At 42.3% G+C, this 21,967-nt stretch overlaps 1 protein-coding gene and 1 pseudogene across 2 annotated transcripts; one reads left to right on the top strand and one right to left on the bottom strand.

The window, feature by feature from the left end:
- Window positions 1–7,056: 7,056 nt before the first annotated feature.
- LOC150067144 (NADH dehydrogenase [ubiquinone] 1 alpha subcomplex subunit 1 pseudogene) lies at window positions 7,057–7,438 on the bottom strand (annotated as a pseudogene).
- Window positions 7,439–12,127: 4,689 nt separating this feature from the next.
- On the top strand, window positions 12,128–13,178 carry LOC150067143 (uncharacterized). Of its 2 annotated transcripts, none has more exons than XM_090356979.1 (2): window positions 12,128–12,360; window positions 12,682–13,178. In XM_090356979.1, the coding sequence occupies exons 1-2, from the start codon at window positions 12,225–12,227 to the stop codon at window positions 12,834–12,836; spliced, it is 291 nt and encodes a 96-aa protein (XP_090213105.1). In that variant the 5' UTR covers window positions 12,128–12,224; the 3' UTR covers window positions 12,837–13,178. The 2 variants fall into 2 exon arrangements, with proteins under 2 accessions (XP_090213105.1, XP_090213103.1); XM_090356977.1 differs by having other exon boundaries at window positions 12,128–12,381.
- Window positions 13,179–21,967: the final 8,789 nt, after the last annotated feature.

Genomic DNA, 21,967 nt, shown 5'->3' with positions numbered 1-21,967 from the left:
CCTTCCTTCTCTGTCTATCTGTCTGTCTGTCCTGCGATTTGAACTCCAGGCTTTGTGCAGTAGGCACTCTACTGTTTGACCCATGGTTCTAGTCCCCGCCATGGTTCTCTAGAACGGTTGTGTGGAGTGATGCACCTGGAGATTACAAATCCCTCGGGTAGTTACAATCAGCTGGGACTAGAGTCACATCAAGGCTCAGATGGCGTCTTCATCTACCTCAGACTGCTCCACATGGCTTCTCTCTCCAAAGGAGTGTCAGGACCACTGGATGGCAGCTCAACACTCTGAGAATAATAACAATAGTTCTCCTAAAGCTCGGGCAGAGGCAACAATTCACAGCATGAAGAGACAGGAGACAGGTGAGGGCCAAGAAGGAATGGGAAAACTTTTCTACCACAGAACGTTCTTAGATTTGTTCGTAGGTAGCAAGGTGTGTTCCTCTTAACACACCCAGTACCGAGTCTGAGGGATGACATACAAATGTGCACAGAACAGGCACAGAGCGCCACTATGTCAGACTTGAGTGGGAGATAAAGATGAGTAAGACGACCATCACACTTCCGAGAGTTACCCTGACAAAGGGAAGGTGGAGGACGAGTGAGAACATCAAATTCAGGGAAGCAGGGGGTAGGGGGCAGCAGATGGTGCAGTGCTGTTCTCTTATGGTTATGGGTAAGGTGGTGGAAAGATAAAGAGGTATATGAGAGGGCTGTAGCAATATTGTGATTAGAATTAAGATACTTTAAATCCCTCCTTCCATTTTTTTTTCCAGTCCTGGGCTTGAGCTGTCCTTGGACTTTCTCAAGGCTAGAGCTCTACCACTTGAGCCTTAGCACCACTTTCCAGCTTTTTTCTACGTATGTGGTACCAAGGAATCGAACCCGGGTCTTCATGCATGCTAGGCAAGCACTTTAACCACTAGGCCAAACTCCCGGCCCCCCCTCCTTCCATTTTTAATGAATGGAAATGCAGCTCCAATGTATGCCTGTTAACATTCAGGTGGCCCTCTTAAATATTTAGTTTCATCTAATAGAATGGCATCTGATGACACCTGTCACATACTGATGGGTTGAAACAATATCATAGCATTATCTGGATGTGGAGGACATCACATCAAAGGTAATACAGCATTCTTTTTTTTTGTCAGTCCTAGGACTTGAACTCAGGGCCTGGATGCCATTCCTGACCATTTTTCTTTCTTAAGGCTTGCCTTCTACCACCAGTTTATTAGGAATAAGAGTCTCATAAACTTTCCTTCCTGGGCTGACTTTGAATCTTGATCCTCGGATTGCAGCCTCCTGCATAGCTAGGATAATAGGCAGAGCCCCCACTACCCAGCTTCCTTGTTTCTTGGAAGCACCTGCTAAATTTCAAAGAAGTAGAAGTTGTTGTGCACCCAGAGATACCATTACAGGAGCAATTATGATTTTAGACGTGCTTTAGGACACCACTTCCAATAAGTTACTTATATATGATGCCAGGGTAGGGGTAACCACTAGTGATGATAGGAGAGGCTTCATCTCAACACGTTACTGATTGCCCTGGACTCAGAGCTTGTCGCTTACCACACTACCTCTGTCAGTTTCTTTGCCAAATATCTGTTGAAGGCTCTGTAAATATCTGATTTATAAATGTGGATCTGATTTTGAACAGATCACAGATGGTGCTGGGCCATGGTACAATCAAGTGCTTAACTTTGCTTTCTAAGCCCTGCCAAGAGCTCTTACTGTGTGCCATTAACTATTCTATCCAGAGATGTGGAGGACTTTCCTTTTACTCCAAGGGCAGAAGAAAAATTAACTCTTCCATAACTTCTCAAGGGAAAAGTCATCCACATGAGGTGGCATCTCCTGTCTGTCACCCTTCTTGTGACTGTTTTTGTCCTTAGTGTTTTCACATGCCTTTTCTACTTCCTACATTCTTCATCAGCTTCCTGACTCTTCTCCAGGGAAGTGAGGGTGTGGTAAGGATGGAGTAAAGAGGCAGAGATGATCATTTTCTTATTTTCTTTCTTCTTTCTCCACCCTCCTCCCCCTCCTCCTCCTCCTCCTCTTCCTCCTCTTCTTTTTTTAACTTTATGAGTCCTTGGGCTTGAGCTAGAGGCTTGGGTGCTGTCCCTGAGCTCTTTTTGCTCGAGGCTAGCACTCTACTACTTGAGCCACAGCACCGCCTCTGGCTTTTTCTGTGATTAATTGGAGATATGTCTCACAGACTTTCCTGTCGGGGGTGGCTTCAAACTGCCATCTTCAGAACTTAGCCTCCTGTGTGGGTAGGGTTACAGGTGTTAGCCACTGAATGCCTGGCTGTTTTCTTCTTACTTGTTTGGGTCAGGGTGGAGGGGGAAACAATGAGGAAAACAATGGGGACCATGGAAGAGGTAAGAGTGCAGAAAGAAAAACAAAAAATGAAAAGAGAAATGGAAGCAACCTGGAGACTAAGGTTTCAGGGAAGGGAAGCCTGTCTCAGGCAGTCCATGTGATCAAGAATAACAGGAACTGAATGGAGTACTTCTGTACTCTGCAGCCAGTTAGTCATGCCTGTCACCCATGCTTTCTTCTTTGCCTTGTCATGTCACTATTATCAATATCTGGTCATTATTAATAATATCTTGCTGGGAGCTGGGCGCTAGTGGCTCATACCTGCAATCCTAGCTACTCAGGAGGCTGAGATCCGAGGATCGAAGTTCAAAGCCAGCTTTGGCACAAAAGTCCGTGAAACTCCTATCTCCAATCATCAGAAAACTGAAGTGGTACTGTGGCTGGAGTGGTAGAGCACTATCCTTGAGCTGAAGAGCTCAGGGGCAGCACCCAGGCCCAGAATTCAAGCCCCACAACCAAGAATAAAAATAAATAAATAAATAAATAAATATCAATTTTAGGTCCACTAATTTTACTTATTCATTTATTTGTGCTGATTATGGAGCTTGAACTCAGTTTCTGGAGGTTGTTACTTAGCTTTTTGTTTTCTTTTCCCTCTGCTCAGGGCTGGCACTCTACCATTTGAGCCACCGATCCTTTTCTGGCTTTGCTGGTAAAATGAAGGTAAGAATCTCATGGGTTTTCTTGCCCAAGATGGCTTTGAACCATGAGTTTTCAGATCTCAGCCCCATGAGAGCTCTTAGGCTTGAGCTACGAGCACCTGGTTTATGTTCTTCAAATTCTGATATTTAGTTTTTCAGTTAAACATTATTCTATTGCTCTTGCAACCAAATATGGCAAACTTAATAAGTTACTATAAACTCTTATTTTCTTAAAGCTCTTGGGTCTTAGAGGTCCAAAATAGGCCTCAGTGAACTAAAATCAAGGACTAGAAGCCTCCCCAGAGTGTTTCCTTCCTCCAATTTTCAGGTTTCTAGAAGCATCTGGAATCACTTGGCTGTCTGCCTCTTTCTTGCATCATCACAGCCGACTGTGGTAGGTGTAATGTTCACGTCAACTTACTCTCTCCTTGCTTCTGCATCCTGTGGGTTCTCTGATTTCAACTTTTCCACTGTGGTTGTGCTGGGTCCACCTGGGCTATTACAAGGTCATCAAACTAGCCACCTCAATTCTGTCTACAACATTAGCCACCATTATTCCCTCTTTGTCATGTAATCTAACATAGAACTAGGTTCTGTGACTCTGACCCCTCACAGGGAACTCATTACTCTGCAGACCTTGATGAAACCACAGGATTTTCATTTTATGAAACACTAATATTCTTGAAAACCAGGAACCCTGAATGCTACTTGTTTTTTTCGGTTGTGGATTTGCTGGAAACCATAACAACCCTAACCATCTGTCATTGAAACAGGTGATGAAATATTGCTTTCAATTAAAAAGGCACTTGTGGGCCAGGAGTTTGGCCTAGTGGTTAAAGTGCTTGCCTAGCATGCACAAAGACCCGGGTTCGATTCCTTGGTACCACATATATAGAAAAAAGCTGGAAGTGGTGCTGATGCTCAAGTGGTAGAGCTCTAGCCTTGAGAAAGTCCAAGGACAGTGCTCAGGCCCTGAGCTCAAGCCCAGGACTGGCAAAAAATAAAAAATAAAAAAGGCACTTGTCACAATAACAATACTATACACTGCAGCAAGGACAAGAGTCCTTCTATAGCTCCCTCCCCTCCCCCCCAGCCATGCCATCGGCATGCCACCTGGCCCCACCCTCCCTTTCCAGTGTTGCCGTTCTGCATCCACACCCTGGATGATCTGGAGGCCTGACACTAATGAGGATCAACGTGCAGATCAGAAGCCCAGTGGCGTCAACCATTTGGTCAGTCTCATAGTTTCTATAGAAGGAAGGCTGTCAGGCAAATCTACTTCTGGCCACTTACTTGGCAACTCAATGCTATGTAGCCCCTGCAGTGACAGTTAGCAAGCAAGGAAGGGGTTCAAATCCCAAACTCCCCTAGACCTCAGTCAATAAGAAATGATGCAGATTGGTTGCTGTGTTGGGCAGAGCTGCCATCAAAATGAGGCAAGAGTTTGCTAAAATTAGCAATGAAGAATTTGAGAAAATAATATTTTATGTTTTATCTCCTTTTCTGAGTTGTTTCTTTGCACACTTAAAGCACATCCGTTTGCCATTTCCCTGGCCACAAAACCCCACTGTTATAGTAGGGTAAAGATGCAACATGTAGCGGGGGAAAGGAAGGAAAAAAAGAAAGAAGAAAGGAAGGAAGGGGAAAAGAGAGAATGAAAGAGAATTATTGGGCTATCACAGCATTTGAAAAATACCTTATAGAGTGATATTGATCAAGATGCATTGTAATAATCTGACTTGTTGAATTCAGACTCCTTTGTACAACTTAAGACAAAAATATGAAAAACCAAAATACCTTACAGACTACTTTCAATAGTACCTTTTATGAAACATTTGTCTTCAGTAAGGGCTTTGCTACGCCCTTAGGAAACTCTCAGTGTGGGTATGGCACACAAGGAAAGTAGGGTAACACCTGATGCCGGGGAACTAACCCTGTTAAAAAGGGGACCCTCTTCACCTGACCATCACAGCTCACTTAGCAATAAATGAAGAAATTAGGCAAGTATTAATAAGGCATACAATGTGCAAAGAAGACCAGGGGAAATGTAGTAAGAGGGTGTTACTCAATTATAAAAATACTGAAAAAAGAAACAATCAAAAAGAAAACAAAACACCACACAAACAGCATGCCATGAGAAGATCAGGGAACATTGCAAAAATTGGAAACTGTGATTTTCCGTTATTTACATGGCTGGCCTTTTCAGCTGTCATCCTCAGAGGAAATGGATCTTTGAACTCAAATTCAATATTTGATCAAACCAAACAAACGTTAATTAAAAACAAGCACTGCAAAAACCAACAATAGCATAAATGCTGAGGAAAATTCCTTTGTGAATTAAACTCAGTAATAAATTCATTCCTAAAGTTAAATAGCCTCTTTTTAATTAAGGTTTTGTAAGCCTTCAGTGTATGGGAGGATGTTATTATTGATGGAAGTCAGTTTTTCTTGAGAACTCTTATTTTCAACTTAATAAGCAAATAACTACAGTAAGTTGGGGTCTAATATCACACAAAGGCCCTCACTGAGGTTTGGCAAATGAAAACCTTTTCCCAGGCTCATCAAGGAAACCAATCAATCCGTCAGAATAAAAGTTTCTCTTATCCCCTTAAGTAGCCAGCACACTGAGGGGTTCCACAGTGAGACTCAATAATATTTTAAGAAACGTGTATTTTGGTTCACCATTGCTATATCTGATACATCATTATATGAGCATAATATCCCTCAAGACAGAACAAGTCAGGTAAAACTGTCTTCTTCCTTCTGGGTTCTTCATTTAATTAGATTAGACACACATTAAAGACAAAAAATACATTTGACCTAAACTCTAAGGCTTTTCAGAAGGCCCCTTAGAGGAACCAGGTTCGCACGGACTGCATTCTAGGTAGAAGTATACTCCCTGTCCGTTAGAGAAGAGCAGCGATGGTATGACTTCATTGTCCACTGTCCACTTCAGCGTCCTTCTCAGAAGCACATCTGAGAGGCCTACACAAGTGCTGGAAATGCTCTTTTCTTCGTGGGGGAAGTACTGAGGATTGCTATTGTAGGTATCTAGGCAAAAACTACCCCAACCTTTTTTGTTGTGTTGGTACTAGGGCTTGAACTCAAGATCTCATGTTCTTACATTTTTTTTTTCCCCTCACATCTGCTACTCTACCACTTGAGCCACACCTCTGTGTTTCTTACTGATTCTTTTGTTGTGGTGGTTGTTGTTGGTTGTGGTCGGCTTGAACTCAGGGCCTGGGCTCTGTCCCTAAGCTTTTTTTTTTTTTTTGGCTTTCAATCATGCTTCCCATGTCTCAGTCTCCTGAGTAGCTAGGATTACAAGTAGGAGCCACTAGTGCCTGACATTTCTTACTAATTCTTAGGGGTATTTTTTTGTGTTTGTTTTTGACAGTCCTTAAACACTTCTTGTTCAAGATTAGCACTCTGCCACCTGAGCCACAGCACCACTTCCGACTTTTTCTGAGTATATGGTACTGAGGAATCAAACCCAGGGCTTTGTGCATGCTAGAATACTCTACCACTAGTTTATGCCCCCGGCCCACTAATGCTGAGCTTTAATTACAATATATAATTTGACCAGGCATGGTGGCTCACATCTGTAATATCTATTTAGGAGATAGGATCAGCAGTAACAATGTATGAGACTGGCCATAGGCCAAAACAGAAGATCCTATGTGAGAAAATAAAGCAAATAAAATTAACTAAAGCAGAATAAAAAGTGCCTGAGGTAGCTCAAGTGGTAGAGTGTGAGGGCATGACTCAAACCTCAAGATGGCCAAATAACATAGAAAAATTATATATACAACTATAATAGACATTCAAGCAATGGTACCATGATGGCATGTATGAACTTATAGTTATCGATCCACGAATATGATCTGTATTATAATGAAATGTGACAGAACTGCTATTTTAGAGGTCTGTGCGACAGTCCATACCACAAAAACAATAGTATAACCATAAATACCAGCACAAGGTCACACCTCTTCCACATGGAGTCCTTTCTATGCACATCCCTTTACCCCTTTTTTTTTATGCTTCTGATATTTCTTTATTTTTGTTAAGTATTACATAGTATAATGCAAAAACGTTTAGCAAGAGCTGATAACTATAACTGAGTCATTTTTGCATCAATCAGGAAACCGCTTTCTTAGTCAATGTTCTCCAAGCCCTTGGACTTATAATACAGGTTGACTCCAGAGACTCGTCTATCTCTCTCCATCATAGCCCAGTGATAAGGAAAAAAACACATCCTTTTTTCCTTGCCTCCGTTACTTAACTTATGGATGTAGGCAGTGGCCACGCCAGGAATGACCAGGAACGTGCTCATGATAAACACTCCTGGGAGAATCTCGAACCACATCTCTGATCGGTTTAGAGCCAAATCCTCCTCTCCAATGCCTTAAAGGTGACCGGACTCTACCCCTTCTTTTCTTTTGGGCAATACTGGGGTTCAATCTCAGAACCTCACACTTGCTAGGCAACTGCATTGCCACTTGAATAACATCCCCAGTCCATTTTTTTTTTTTTCTGAATAGGTTATCCTATTCATGCTTGGGTTGGCCTGGAAATCCTTCCTCCTATTTACATTTTCCATGCAGCTGAGATGAGAGGTACCTACCAAAGTGTGTTTTCTTTAATCACTGAGACAGGGTGTCTTTAACTCTTTTTTTTTTTTTGCCATCAGAGCTTCACGTCCCAGGTAGCTGGTATTATGAGTAAAGCCTCCCATGCTTTCTCTGAAAGCCCGAAGCAAAATCCACCTCTTACAGTACCCACTGGTAAATTTCTCAGTGTGCATGTAAATAAACCATGTCTTTATAAAACAATGACATTTTAACTTCAAATATTCAGGCATTATTTAAAGTACTCTAATTGGCTCCTATTTACTGGGTGGCTTTGATCAAGTGAGGATCTTAAGGTGTTCACATTGCAACCAACTGACAAGTTCATTTTAATCTGCAGGTTTTTACCATTTTTTTTCTTGCAATTGATTTATTTTTAAAAACACAGATCATCTGTCCTGTAGAATTTTCCTGTGTCCCTACTCTGGTTACTTCCTGTTTCCCTGCATCTTCTTGTGCATGTGGGATTGAACAGAGTAGGAGATGGGAAGAAAGGGGAGAGAGATGGTTTACATGAGGTCATTTAGCTTTCGCTGGTACTGGAGCTTGAACTCAGGGCTTCTCACTTGACTAAAGCTCATGGCTAACGCTATACCACATGAGCCCTGCCTCCACTTTCAGCTTTTTGCCAGTTAAAGTTTTGTATATTTGTCTTCTCAAGCTGACTTTGAACCATTTTTCAGATCTTGGCCTCTCTGTGCCAGGCCCTCAGCATTATTATTTTTTAATGTGCCAGTCTTGGGGCTTGCCCAGCTAGGGCATGGGCACTGTCCTTTAGCATTTTCAAGGCTAGCAACTTTACCACTTGAGCCACAGCTCTGTGGAATCAAAGCCAGGGCAAACTTCATGCACACTAGGCGTGCACTCTACCACTAGGCCATGCTTCTGCCCCACCTCAGCATCTTAACCTTCTTGTAAATGAGTGGTTATATCTACAAGCTTGATGAGAATGTAAGCTGACACCTAAACTTCGTGGAGGGATCTTCAGCTACATCACCATGAGGTGAGGCCCTAGATATCTCTGGGGTGCAATGTGAAAACTGATCATTGTACCTGGGTTTTCAGCCACCACACCTCTGAAGTGAAGATAGGCACTAGAGCATTATATGCTTTTTTTTTCCTTTCTTTCACTTCTCCACATTTTGATTCTCAAACATCTCTTTTGACATCTTCCCACCCTTGGGTAGTAGTTATGTGCCTTCTCCATGATGCCTAATAATATAAACAAAAACGCTATTAAATTTTATTAGAAAACTAGGTAATTTTAATTCTTCAATTATCTGTCAGTAGTACCAATGGCTTGCAGATTTTTTTTATTTTTTTTGGTCAGTCATGGGGCATGAACTCTGGTCTGGGCCTTGAGCTCTTCAGCTCAAGGTTAGCATTCTACTTGAGCCACAGCACCACTTCCAGTTTTCTGGTGGTTAACTGGAGATAGGAGTTTCATGGACTTTCATATCTGGGCTGGCTTTAAATGGTGATCCTCAGATCTCAGCCTCTTGAGTAGCTAGGATTACAGCATGAGCAACTGACACCTTGAGATTTTATGACAATACAATTCTGTTTGGACACAGCAAGAGTTTCTGTGCATACAGTGGGCATACTGAGTTAATCTTTACCATCAGGTGCCTCTAGCAGGAGTGCTTTGGAGACTACACCACAGACAAAAATGTGTTGGCTACCTGACAAAAGACCATTTCACATAGTTTTGTGTGTGCTGGTACTGCGGCTTGAACTCAAGAGGCCTGGACATTGTCCCTTGGCTTTTTGCTCAAAGCTGGCTCAAAACTGCCTGAGCTACAACTCAACTTTTTTTTGCTGGTTAAGTGGAGTTTAAGAGTTTCATGGACTTTCTTGCTGAAATTGGTTTCAAACTACAATCTTCATATCTCAGTGTCAAGAGTAGTTAGGACTACAGGAATGAGACAGCGGTGCTCAACAAAAGGTCATTTCATTTCAAGTCTGTGAGTGAAGCTTTCATCTCCACCAGCAACTCTTAACTTTAAGGCAATGAAGCAAACTGCTCCCCAAGTATCTTCTCCACATGCTACATCCTTACTTACACTGTAGCTTGTCTAGTTCTAGCTTAATATGGAACTTATTAAAATGTCATTTCCACAACCCATCTTCTTTTTGGATCACATTCAAAATGCTGCCTTACTTCTTCCCAGCAGTGCCTTTTGACTACTACAAATTATTTAAATGCTTGATGGTAGATTACCAAAAAGTTAATTGCACCAAGTAAATGTCAATCACATGACAAAGCTGTATTTTTGATAAAGCAAATTCATCTTGCAGGAAAGTCAAGAATGGAAATGTTCAATTGGTAGTTTTCATCACCCTGCAGAGAGCTATAAAAGTAAAAAATGGATTTGCTTCTCAAATAGCTTAAAGAAACACAAGTATGGGATTAAAACCAAGTCAGGTGCTCATAGTATTTACTCTGCTCACTTAGTAACAAGAAAGTAACAATATATCCAACATACTGAAATGTTACTCTGTGGGCAGTATAAAGTTTTAAGCAAAATTTAAAAGCACATGACAAACCACAAATAGCATGTCAGCATAGGCCAGGGGGGTTTCTTCTCTGACCCACTTAAAAGAGCAGTAAATTACAAGAGTAAAGTTAGGTTGATAGATGTTAGGTGACTGGCTTAAAGTACTGTACATAGTATCCACAATACTGTTCGTAGAAAAGTTACTTAATAAGTCTAGAGTTTTCCTTGCTGTTTGTCATCAAAAATAAAGCAAGCTGAGTGCCAGCACCAAGTATTTAAGATTCAAAGCAAGAGTGTTTTTTCCTTTCCAAAGTGATAGCTTTGTCCCCATGAGATTTTCTCTTTCTTTTTTAAAATAAACTCACCCAGGAACGCATAATTAATCAATCTAAACTCAGCTGTATTCCATTTTTTTTCCTTAGAAACTTACAAAAAAACCCCTAAGCGTCCAAGTACCACATAGAATTATACAGCTCTGCACAAACCATAGACAACGTTTTATGAAACGTTCTAAACTTTATCATGTTATCCACACTACCGTGGCTCCCTAGAAACTGCATATTCTATGGGCACTCATTCAGGAATCAAACTGTATGTTATTAGGCTCGAAATCGTCTAGAAACCTTCCTTCCAACCCAGATCCTCTACTCCCACTCTAGAATGCAGTGACACGCGCTACCACATTAACAGGACTCCAGGGCTCCCCAAACCTCCCCCTCGGGGGGGGGGGAAAAAAAAAGCTACCCTACCACGCCACCGAGATGTGTTAAAACAAAAGTCACTGCTCGCTGTAAAAAGAATTTTATTTTCTGTCTCGTACATGGGGAGATCTTAACAGTCACAGTTGCGTATCCGTCCAGCCTTCTCCAGGAGTTATAAGCAAAGTTTAAACCCGAAGCTCTAGACTGCTTTTGGCTTACAGCTTTGTCGTTTGTTTTTCCTCCAGAAGACTTCGGGAAGACGCAACTTCGCCATCGCGGGGTCTTCTGGCCCCCGCCCCGCCAGCAGCGCCCCTCCGCTCGGCCCTCGCAGCCCTGGGAGGGAGCAGGACGCGCGCCCCGCGCCACGGCCCCGCATTCCAACGCAGCGGCGCTGGAACCACTCGGGGTGAAAAGTTGTGTGTGTGTTGCACAACTGCACCCCTCCCTTCGGCCGGGGGTTTGGGGGTGGGGGGACGGACTCGGAGACGCGGCTCTGAGAGCGGATCGCAGCCCCGCGCACGGCGTCCCCCCACCCCCCGCCCCAGCGAGGGCGCGTCCGGCCGTCCCCGCGCCCCGCCACACAAAGCGGGTCCCCCGGCCATTGTCCTCGGCGGCGCTGAGCGTCTCCGGCACTAGCAAGGCAGTAGCTTGCGCAGTTATCTCCACAGCGGGCAATGTCACAACCCGACCAACAGCACAAACTACTACCTCAGCCAGGACCGGGGTGTCGGGGCCCCGCGCCGCGCTCCGTCCTCCTCGCCGGCTCGCCGCGCCTCCGCCTCGCCCGGGCCCGCCGCGCCCTCCCGCCGAGCCTCGGGGGAAGAACCGCGTCCCCCGCGCTCATCGCCGCTGCCCACGGGCTCCGCCGGCCACCCCTCGCCTTCCCCGCTGGCCGCCCGCCCGCCCGCCCGGCGGCGAGCGAGCCTACCCAGGCAACCCGGTCCCCGACACCGCGGGGCGTGCGGTGACACGACTCCTTCCAGAAGCGACCGCCGAGCGTGGAGACCGCGTCCCGCCCAGCCGCGGGCGGCGTGGCGGCGGCCCGGCATCCGCGGACACGCCGCCGCCCCGCGCTCCGCCGCCCCAGTGCGTCCCCACCAACCATAGCGATCACTTAAGGAGGCGGGCGCGCGGCGCGCACCACGTGATCCCCCCACCCCCGCCTCCATCTTACATCCGGGGCCCAGGCGGCGTCCGCGCCCCGCCTGACCGCGCCGCGCCGCGCCGCGCCGCTGGGGATCGGCCCGGTCGGGAGACCCGGGCTACGTCACCATCACCTGGGGGCCGAGGCCGCGGCCGCCTCCCCTAGCCTCCGAGGCTGCTTCGCCGGGCGAAAAGCAACCCGCGCGCTCCCCGGCCTACGCCTGCCAGGAAGATGGCGGCGCCGCCAACCCACTGGACACGTTGTACTCCGGCCGGCGTGGAAAGTTTCCGGCGCCTCCACCCATCCGGCCGGGACCCGGCCCGGTGCCCCACCCCGCGGCGCTCCGCACAAAACGGCGGGAAAGCGGGTATCGCAGTGCGCAGGCGCGGTGCGCTCTCCTTTTGAGTCCCTTTGGATGTGGCCTTGGGCTAGGGGGGCACTGCCCAGAGCCCAGTACTTTTCATCGTGTTAACTTTTTCCCTTCCCCTTTACACGTGTGTGTAGGATGGTAAATGATTTTAAAGCAGAAGTTTCTAAGGCCTGCCTGGTGTAACACAGCATGCCCCGTGAAATCAGAATTGTAGAGAAACGTGTGTATATACATATATACTATATGCATTAGCATAAGTCCCTAAGAAAATGTCTGAAATTCCAATGTAAACATTCTCTTTTTTCCTTCTCCATCTAGCAATCACACTGTGTAGAAGCTTCCGAAAAGACAAACTGTATATTACAAAACCAAGTTCAGCTGCAACTGAGAATGAGCTTATCCAGACATGGCATCTTTTTAAAGTACCTGGAAGGCCCTATAAGTTCAGAGCAAAATCTGACAACAAAGCATAAGACACACGGAATGTGTTTAACTCCCCTTTACCAAAAAACCGTAACCCCCCACCCCAACCCACACACAGCACAATACAATGTTGGACAATAGAACCTGAAGTCAAGAGTCTCACTGCAAATTTGATAATGATATTGATTAGTAGAAAAGCAAGCCTATATATATAGAACTTGCAGATGGTAGGATAAGCTGAAAAACCAAAACCAGTCTGACGAGGAAATGGGGGCTAGGAGCTACAGAAGAATGAGGAAATAAGGCTTGGACAATAAGTCTTTCGCACAGTACATCTTTGGTATAGCAATCTTATAGGAAACCATTCAAGGATTTTAATTGTTTAACCTAAAGCCAAGATAGCAGGAGTGAGCTAAAGTGTTGTAGAAATGCTGCATGCTCTTTCCCTGCCATATTTCTGTAATAAAATTTCCTATCATATGTTCATGTCTTGCTCAAATAATTCTCTGGCCAGATGCGAGGACCCAGGTAGTTTAGCTTCTGTAAACTTTTCTGGTAACACACCATGGGCCTAGAAGTCTGGAATCAAGTATGTCTTTCTTTCTTACTGAGACTCACTGAAAGATTATGATAGCATGTTTCTCAGCAATATTAACCTGAGTTATAGGTGAACAGGCTAAGATACTTTATTTTATGATTCTATATTAATCTACACTGCATTCCACCAAACTTGTGCACTTATTAAAGGTCTATATTCTCTTCAAAACTAAATTTTCTAAGGGCAGAGACTAGATGCCTATCATAAAATAGGCTTATGTACCGATGTGTTGGTACATAAACATGTCTTATATTAAGGGTCATTTTAGGTATGTGATTTCCTCAACTACTTACAAGTACCCTAGAACTGGATGACTTCTGTCACACTGGAGACGTCATATATTTAATAAATAATTGAGGTAAGTAACAGAACTGAGATTGAAAGTCGGATCTCTGAGCCTCAGGTCTTAACCACTTATACCTAATGCTGTGTAACAGTCTCTGAAGTAAATTAGATCTTTGAAATGGGTGAAGGACATCTAGTATGGAGCCCATGCAAAGCCTTGAAACCATCTGGTGCACAACTGATGATGAATAATGTCTTTAGTTGGGCACCTGAGGTCAGTCTGCAGATTGACAATTTTATATAAGGATGTCTAAAGAGCCTTTAGAAGGATGAAAGTTCCACACCTCATGTTAAAATACCCTAAAGTTGGACTAATAAAGACCCAGTGCAGCTCATGTAGAGATTGCAGTTATTACACAAATCTTTCTTCTCCTATTTGACATTCTTTGTTAAATATTCAAGTGTATGTGCCCATATTTCATACTTATAGTAATTTCCTCAAAATATTTCCAAAGTATTTTAGTAAGCCTTGAAAGTGGGAACCATAATTTATGAAACATTGAATTAGCATAAAATAGAATCGCTGTTGAATTCATCAGGGCATGCTGGTTCACCTAGAGGTTAGGCGTGTGACCCTGATGAGTCACCTCTAAACTCTGACTTCTTCTTCTGTAAATTGAGCAAGACTGCAATGGGAATTAAAAGAAGTGGTAATAGGTAAAGTCCAGGCTTATTTATATAATGTACTCCAGAAATGTAGGTTAAATAGAAGGTAGAAAAAATTTATTTTACAGAAACAAGCGTCTCAGAATGTTGCTGAGACTGGTCCTGAATTCCTAGACTCAAGTGATCCTCTGGTATCAGCCTCTGGAGTAGCTGGGGATATAGGTGTATGCCTTGCTAAAAAAGAATTGTGAAACCTAATAATCTTTGAGTTGTGAAGGGATGGTCTGGCATTAATAGGGAATCTTAAAATAATTTGACCAAATATGAAAAAGAAAGTTATGTAAGTTTAAGGCCAGGGACCAGTGGCTTATGCCTATACACATTCCTAGCTACTCAGGAAGCTGAGATGTAGAGAATCAAAGCTCAATACAGCAGAAAGATTTGTGAGACTCCATCTCTATAACTAGCAAAAAGCCAGGCTGGAGGTGTGACTCAAGTAGTGGTATACAAGCCAAGAAAGCAAGCCAAGAAGAACAAAGCCCTAGTTCAAACCCTGATTCCAGCAAAAATAAAACTATGGATGTTTAAAGGGGTATACGCTAGGACAGGAGGGAGTGTATATAATTTAGTAAGCAGGCATGAGGGCCTAGGCTCAATGTCCAGCACCCCATCCTGTAAAACATCTAAGATGTATGAGGAAGTTTTATATTCGACCTAGAATTTTTACTCAAAGTTCCAAATCTGCTTTCTTTGTAAAATACTGACTTTAAAAAATGTCTTCCTACTGTACAGACACAGACACAGACACACACACACACAGACACAGACACAGACACACACACACACACAATTTAGTGCCAGTACTGAGCCTTAATTCAGGAGCTAGCTGTAAGATCTTTTACTCAAAGTGGTGCTCTAACTTGAACCACAGAGCCACAAGATTTTGTCTGCCTTGGATGACTCTGAATCATAATCGTTAGATCTCAGCCTCCTTAGTAGATAGGATTACAGGTATGAGCCACTAGTACCTGGCTTGTATATTCTTTCTCATTCTACATATTAATAGCTTTAACAAGGCTCTCAAAAAATTCCTTTTACCTCTATTTTCTTTCCAAACAGACCCTAGATATAAGCCATCCTAAACATATTTCAATTATATCTATATCGGCTTTGAACAGAGTCAAATGATATGTAGTCATCAGTGCTTTAAAACTAGTAAGAATGAAAAAGCAAGCAGAGAATATAGGAAGAAAAGCTAAGATACTGATCATTTATGAAGGTAAAGTATCAAAGAGGTTATGATTTAAGTTGTAATGAGAAAACTAGTACTGTTGGGATATAATTATAGCCATAATGTGTGGTTCCTATGAAGCAAATTAAGTATCTATACAATTGCAGTTATAACCATGCAGCTTTTTGTGTGTGGGGGAGGGAAGGAGCTACTTAAACCACAAAGTAAATTTAAGTGTGAGGCCAAGAGACTCTCATGATTACAAGATATAACTGATACATCTCAACATAAAATTGTACTGAGAAAGGAAAACAACAGCGGTATTACTTTCAAGAATTGTGTTGGGAACTAAAAAAGAATCACACAAAATTAGATAAATATATCCAGTCTGACATAAACACCATATGGTAACTGCTTTAAAAGACAGGAGCTATATGTTATGTGTTAAAATTATGACACAGAGGTAGTAAAAGCTGGAACGAAAATGAAATTGGCACAGTTGGGCCTAAAGATTAATATTTTTTTCTACATATAAAGAATAAGACTGCAACTGGAATTTTTCTTTCATCTAATTCTTCTTTCATAGAAAGAAGAACTTATATTGCAGCGAGTTTCCAAATAATGACATGATTTAGAAGATCTTCCCAAGTTGAACTATTTATTGAACTTTAGTTTTAAATAAAATCTAATGTAACTACGTTTACAACTGAAAATGGTCTCAAAATACAGTGATTTCCTTTTTTTTCTCTGAGGGCCTAGCATCAACCTCATGGTATAATTAGGAGTGTTTCAGTTGATCTCAATGTCACTGTAAGAAAACCACACACAGAAATACTCAAGCATGAGAGCTGTAATAATTTAGGTCCTCCCTCAACATTATTGCCTTGCAGTAGAAAAACAAACAGATGAAATATAGGAGCAATATGCTACATCGAATCTTGAAAATGGCTGTACAAAATTTATCTGTAATATTTAGGTAACATAAATCTAAAGTAGTTCAAAGCACTTGTCTCCAAAAAACAAGAGACCATCCCTAAAGAATCCCTCTCTACCCCAAAAAACTCACGTAAATTGATATTAAATATTCCTCTTTGAGAAAAGTGGCATCTTTACATCATTGTAAAGAGTGTTTCAAGTGTAGCTGCTCAATCCATCATATTTATAGCAATCCAAATTTGTGAATGTCTTGGCTGCTGAATTCTGTGAGTTCAGAAAAACAGAATGAGCTAGAGTCACAAATTACTTTAACTTCTTACTATACTGAAATGGCAGGAGAACTTTACCTTTGCAAAGGGGCAACAGATGCTAGAGTGGAAGGTATTTTTAAAACATTATTTAAAAGGGAAGGCAGCTAGCAAGGCTACTATCACTAACAGTTCTGTCATGTTCAAGAAACAGTAAAATTAGAGAAAGGTTTGACCAAAGATAGAGAATAGGGAAAATGAAAAAATAAAAACCAGGAGAGTAAGGTAACTTCGTGTGTGTGTGTGTGTGTGTGTGTGTGTGTGTCTGTGCACGCTCGCGCGCGTGCCAGTCCTAAGGCTTGAACTCAGCCTTTTATGCTCACGGCTAGCACTCTGTCACAGCTCTACTTCTGACTTTTTATTAGCTAATTGGAGATTAGAGTCATATGGGTTTTCTAGCCTAGGCTGGCTTGGAATTGTGATCCTTGGATATCAGGAGCAGCTGAGTTTAGCAGCTATAGCAGAATATATCTGAGCAGCTAGATTCACAAGAGTGAGCCACTGGCTCATGATATCTATGAACAAGGAAGAAAAAAAATGAAGACAGCATATGAAGATCCTGGACTTTCAGACTCCCAGAGAAATGGACTTTGACATTCTTGGGTCCCAAACAGATGCTGACCTAGGACATATACATAAGTCAATCGACAAGATCACTGACTCACTGTGGTCCCTAGCAGAAGTTATCCTCCAGAACAGAAGAGGACTAGATATATTGTTCCTAGAGGTTTGAGTGTTGCCCTGGGAGAAGAATGCTGCTTTTGGGTGAACCACACTGGAGTAATAAAAGATAGCCTGCAGCTGTAAAGAGGAGACTAGATAAGTGAGAAAGGGAGAGACAGGGGTCCCAAGGATGGTATGAGAGCTTGTACAACTGGTCCCTGTGGGTAACTTCCCTAATCTCAGCCATAACTGGCCCCTGGTAATTATTTTAATGTTACTGTTGATTGGCCCATGTGTAATTAATGCAATAATGTCCTTAGTAAAAAAGAGGATCAGTTATAAAACTGATGATCCTATGCATCCAGTATAACCCCATTTGTACTGCGGTAAGAGTCAAGGATTTGACTAGGCTAAAAGAAAAGGGGGGAATGTTAAGGGGAGCAAAGACTGGCACCATCTTGAATGTGCTAAGAGATTCCCACCCCATTGTGGAAGGTCAACAATGGTAAAGCAGCCCAGTCACCTCCCTTCTAGGGAGGGGCAACCTCATGAGGCAGGATATTCGCTTGGTTTGTGGGAGGGGAGGGGCTGCTTTGTGTGGAGATCTGCCCAATTCACGTGCCAACTCCAACTAAGGTGATAGGTAAATTCAAACACTAGGCTGTAACCCTATTGGCTACCTGCATGTGGCTGGAGCTGACTATATGGGCCCTCTGTGTATGTAACAATCCCATCGGCCACCTATATCTGGCCAGGCTTGACCGCATGTTTTTTGCCTTTAAAAGCCCAGTGTAAGAGCGGCTCAGGGTCACAGTGTCAGCTCCCGAGTCTACCCTGTGTCCTTGGCTGGTCAAGTTCACTATCTACTTCCCCAATAAATTCACCTTTATATATGAAAAAAAAAATCTCTCTTAGGATATAGTAATACAGTATTAAACAAACTAAGTACCCCATTAAGTCATTTTGTAATAAATTCTACACTCAAATAGTACATTTCTTTTTCTCTTCTTTTTTTCCTTTTGGGTGGTCCTGGGGCTTGAACTCTGGGCACTGTCTTTTGCTTAAGGTGAGCATTTTACCACATGAACTACAGCACCACTTCCAGCTTTGTTGTTTGTTAGAGATAGACAATTCTTATAGTTGCCTGCCTGGGCTGGCTTTGAACAATGATCCTCAAATCTTGGCCTCCTGAATAGTTAGGCTTTTAGGTTTGAGCCATCAGCACCCAGCTATCAAACAGTCCATTTCTTTTAAGAAGTAGTAACTTATTTATTTCAGAACTAAAGGAACTGACAGGTTTTGAAAAGTTAGTATGTTTAAATAAGAATCTAAGCACATCGTTGCTTATAACCAGTCTTAATTACTAAGAATATTCATATTCATAGTTACCACATGCTGTTAAACAGCCAATAGTATTACTATATTAAAATTACTGGGTTCTTAATAAATTTATTTGATTAAATCCTCTGAAGTAGTTTGTATATAAACCAAGAAATAATGACATTATTATTATATTATTTTTTTGCCAGTCCTGGGGCTTGATTTCAGAGCCAGAGCACTGTCCTTGGGCTTTCTCAAGGCTAGAGCTCTACCACCTGAGCCACAGAACCACTTCCAGCTTTTTCTATGTTTGTGGTACCGAGGAATTGAACCTGGGTCTTTGTGCATGCTAGACAAGCACTCTACCACTAGGCCTAGGCCATTAGCTTTTTGATCTATAAGCTTTTCCTTCAAAATGAAAGCACCATACTACCTTCCAAAGATACAAAAATTTTAATGCATATGATTGAAAAGTATTAAAAACTACCATATATAATCTACCCTCTTATAAATATGAGGGGAGGAATAAAAGGCAAAACCAATACTCAGCATAGTAAGCACTAAGCATAGAAAATGTACTATACATAAATCAATATATCTGCCAAAATGCCAGATCCAGCAAGAGGAGGATGCTAGTCTGCTGGCAATGCTTCAGAAAGATCTTTATTTTTATTATTGTTGGTTGTGGGCTTGAACTCAGGGCCTGTACCTGTCCCTAAACTTGAGCCACAGCACCACCTCTGGTTTTCTTGTCATTAATTAGAAATAAGAATCTCTGGACTTTCCTCCCCAGGATGGCCTCAAACCTCCATCCTCAGATCTCAGCCTACTGAGTTGCTAGGATTACAGGCCTGAGCCTCGGGCACACAGCATTTATTCTGTTTGCTTATCAGTTGGGGGGGGGGGCTTGGACTCAGGGCCTGGCACTGCCCTTGAGCTTATATGCTGAAAGCTAGCACTATACCACTTTTGAGCCCCAGCACCACCTCTGGCTTTTTGGTGGCTAAAGATTAAGAATCCTTGTTCTGGTTAGCTTTGAAGCTCGATCCTCAGACCTCAGCCTTCTAAAGGAGCTAGGATTATAGGTGTGAGCCACAGTGTCTGCTCAGAGACCATTTTTGCCAACATCTGTGGTCCTTTTCTATTAAACAATCCCCTCCCCTCTTAGAATCCACAATTATCTAAAACTGGACAGTGATCCATTCTGAAGATTCTAAATTTCCAGTTAATTTCTGTGACAATCCCAGGTAGGCCTGTTCCTGAAAGTCTACTGCCTTAGACTATACTTTACTCGTAGGAGTGACTTAAGGATTTGGCTGCCCACCTAAATTATTTTACATTTGCAAATACTGGTCATTATACAGTAATTATTACACTGCCACACTATAATAAAGAGTGTAATAATAACCATTACATGGACAGAAGATATGCTTATTTTCTAGCTTTGTTCAATAATTTATGCTAATTCGCCTTCAATCTCTTAACTGAACTTTTTTCTATTATTAATTAATTCTGTTGGTCATGGGGTTTGAATTCTGGGCTTGGGCACTGTCCCTGACCTCTTCAGCTCAAGGCTACTGCTCTATGGCTGGAGCCACAGTGCCACTTCTGGTTTTCTGGTGGTTAATTGGAGTTAAGAGTCTCATGGCTGAGAGTGCCCGGGCTGGCTTTGAACCGTGAGCCTTAGATCTCAGCCTCCTGAGTAGCTAGGATTACTGAGGACCAATAACCTATCTACTGGCCTACTTAAAGTGAATGTTATTCTCTAGAATAACATGCAATTCCCTAAATTGTTGATCTCTTGCTTCTCAGGCTGTATACATTTTAACAACTGTTTCAACAGCCACAGAGCAAGTAAAACAGATGAGAAACAGTGCAGTCCTTAGCTACTAAAGTAGTAAAAATAAAAACAAGTTTAGTTATCTCTTAGAGAGACTTACCAGCATCCTTTGGCAGCTGACAGGCTCTTAACAATGTTACAAACATATACTTGGTATAACTAATAGGAATCTATGTAACACAGGAACTGTGGAGGACAAAAGTGATGATATGAGGGTTAAAACTTTCAGAATGTCTCTGAGAATATTATTCCTACTGTTCAAGAGTAAGTTAAATTGTGTAACAGAATTTAGACAGTTGGTTGCTTCCTTTCTGAATCTCCTTACATTGAGTAGTTCACAAAGCCCATGTCTAGTTACTGGAGAATCCAGTTTTTACTAACAACAAGAACTATGTGTTTATCTCAGCATATTTTTTGAAAATGACAGGCACAGGAATTGTGTGTGTGTGTGTGTGTGTGTGTGTGTGTGTGTGTGTGTGTGTTCTGGGTATCATGTTCTCATGTTCTTATGTTTCCCCCTCAAAGCTAAAATATTACCACTTGAGCCATACCTCCACTTCTGGATTTTTTTTTTTTAAACTGGGGATAAAAGTCTATTGAGACTCTTCTGCCTCAAGGTTGGCTTTGAATCACTACCCTCAACCTCAGCCTCCGAGCCTAGTACCTGGCTGGTATGCAATTCTTAACACAAGATCATGAATTTTGGGAGGGAAAGGGGAACAAAAACATAAGTGGTATCAAGGTTCAAGAAGTAATGTACCTATTACCTGATGAATGTAACTGTAACCCCTCTATATGTTACCCTGACAATAAAATACAATTAAAAAAAAAGATCACCAATTTTAAGTAGTGACTCCTAGAAGGCTGTGGGAGACACACTGAGAAGAAAAACCTGTCAGGCACTCTCCAAGGGTGTGATCTACTTGCCAGATACCAAGCCTCATGTTTATATGTTTTTGTATCCGAGGGCATTCATGGTTCTGGTATAGAAAGCTAATACAATGCTAGCTCAAACTATTCAGTTTATATAAATGTATGTTTTATACTGAACTTTTCCTAGAGGGTAATCATTTTGATTAGCATATTTTTACTTCATGTAAATTTAATATTTCTACCATGTTACTGAAATGGTACACTACCTTCATTTCTTCATTACTTTATCAGTGAAACTCAGTTTCTAATTTCCAATTTGACATAGAAAATAAACTAAATACACAGCTTGAATGTTTTTTCTTTTAAACTTTAAGGAAAAGGCTGAAAGCAGAATTATGAAATGTCATAGTTTACCTTAGTCTTAGGTGAAATAATAACATAGAAATTCATTGATTCATGTA

Source organism: Megascapheus bottae, chromosome 2, assembly GCF_031878675.1.
Source record: "Megascapheus bottae isolate mThoBot1 chromosome 2, mThoBot2.hap1, whole genome shotgun sequence".
Classification (NCBI taxonomy): Eukaryota; Metazoa; Chordata; class Mammalia; order Rodentia; family Geomyidae; genus Megascapheus; species Megascapheus bottae.
Note: the sequence above shows the minus strand (reverse complement) of the source record. Positions and strands in the feature narration are given on the sequence as shown.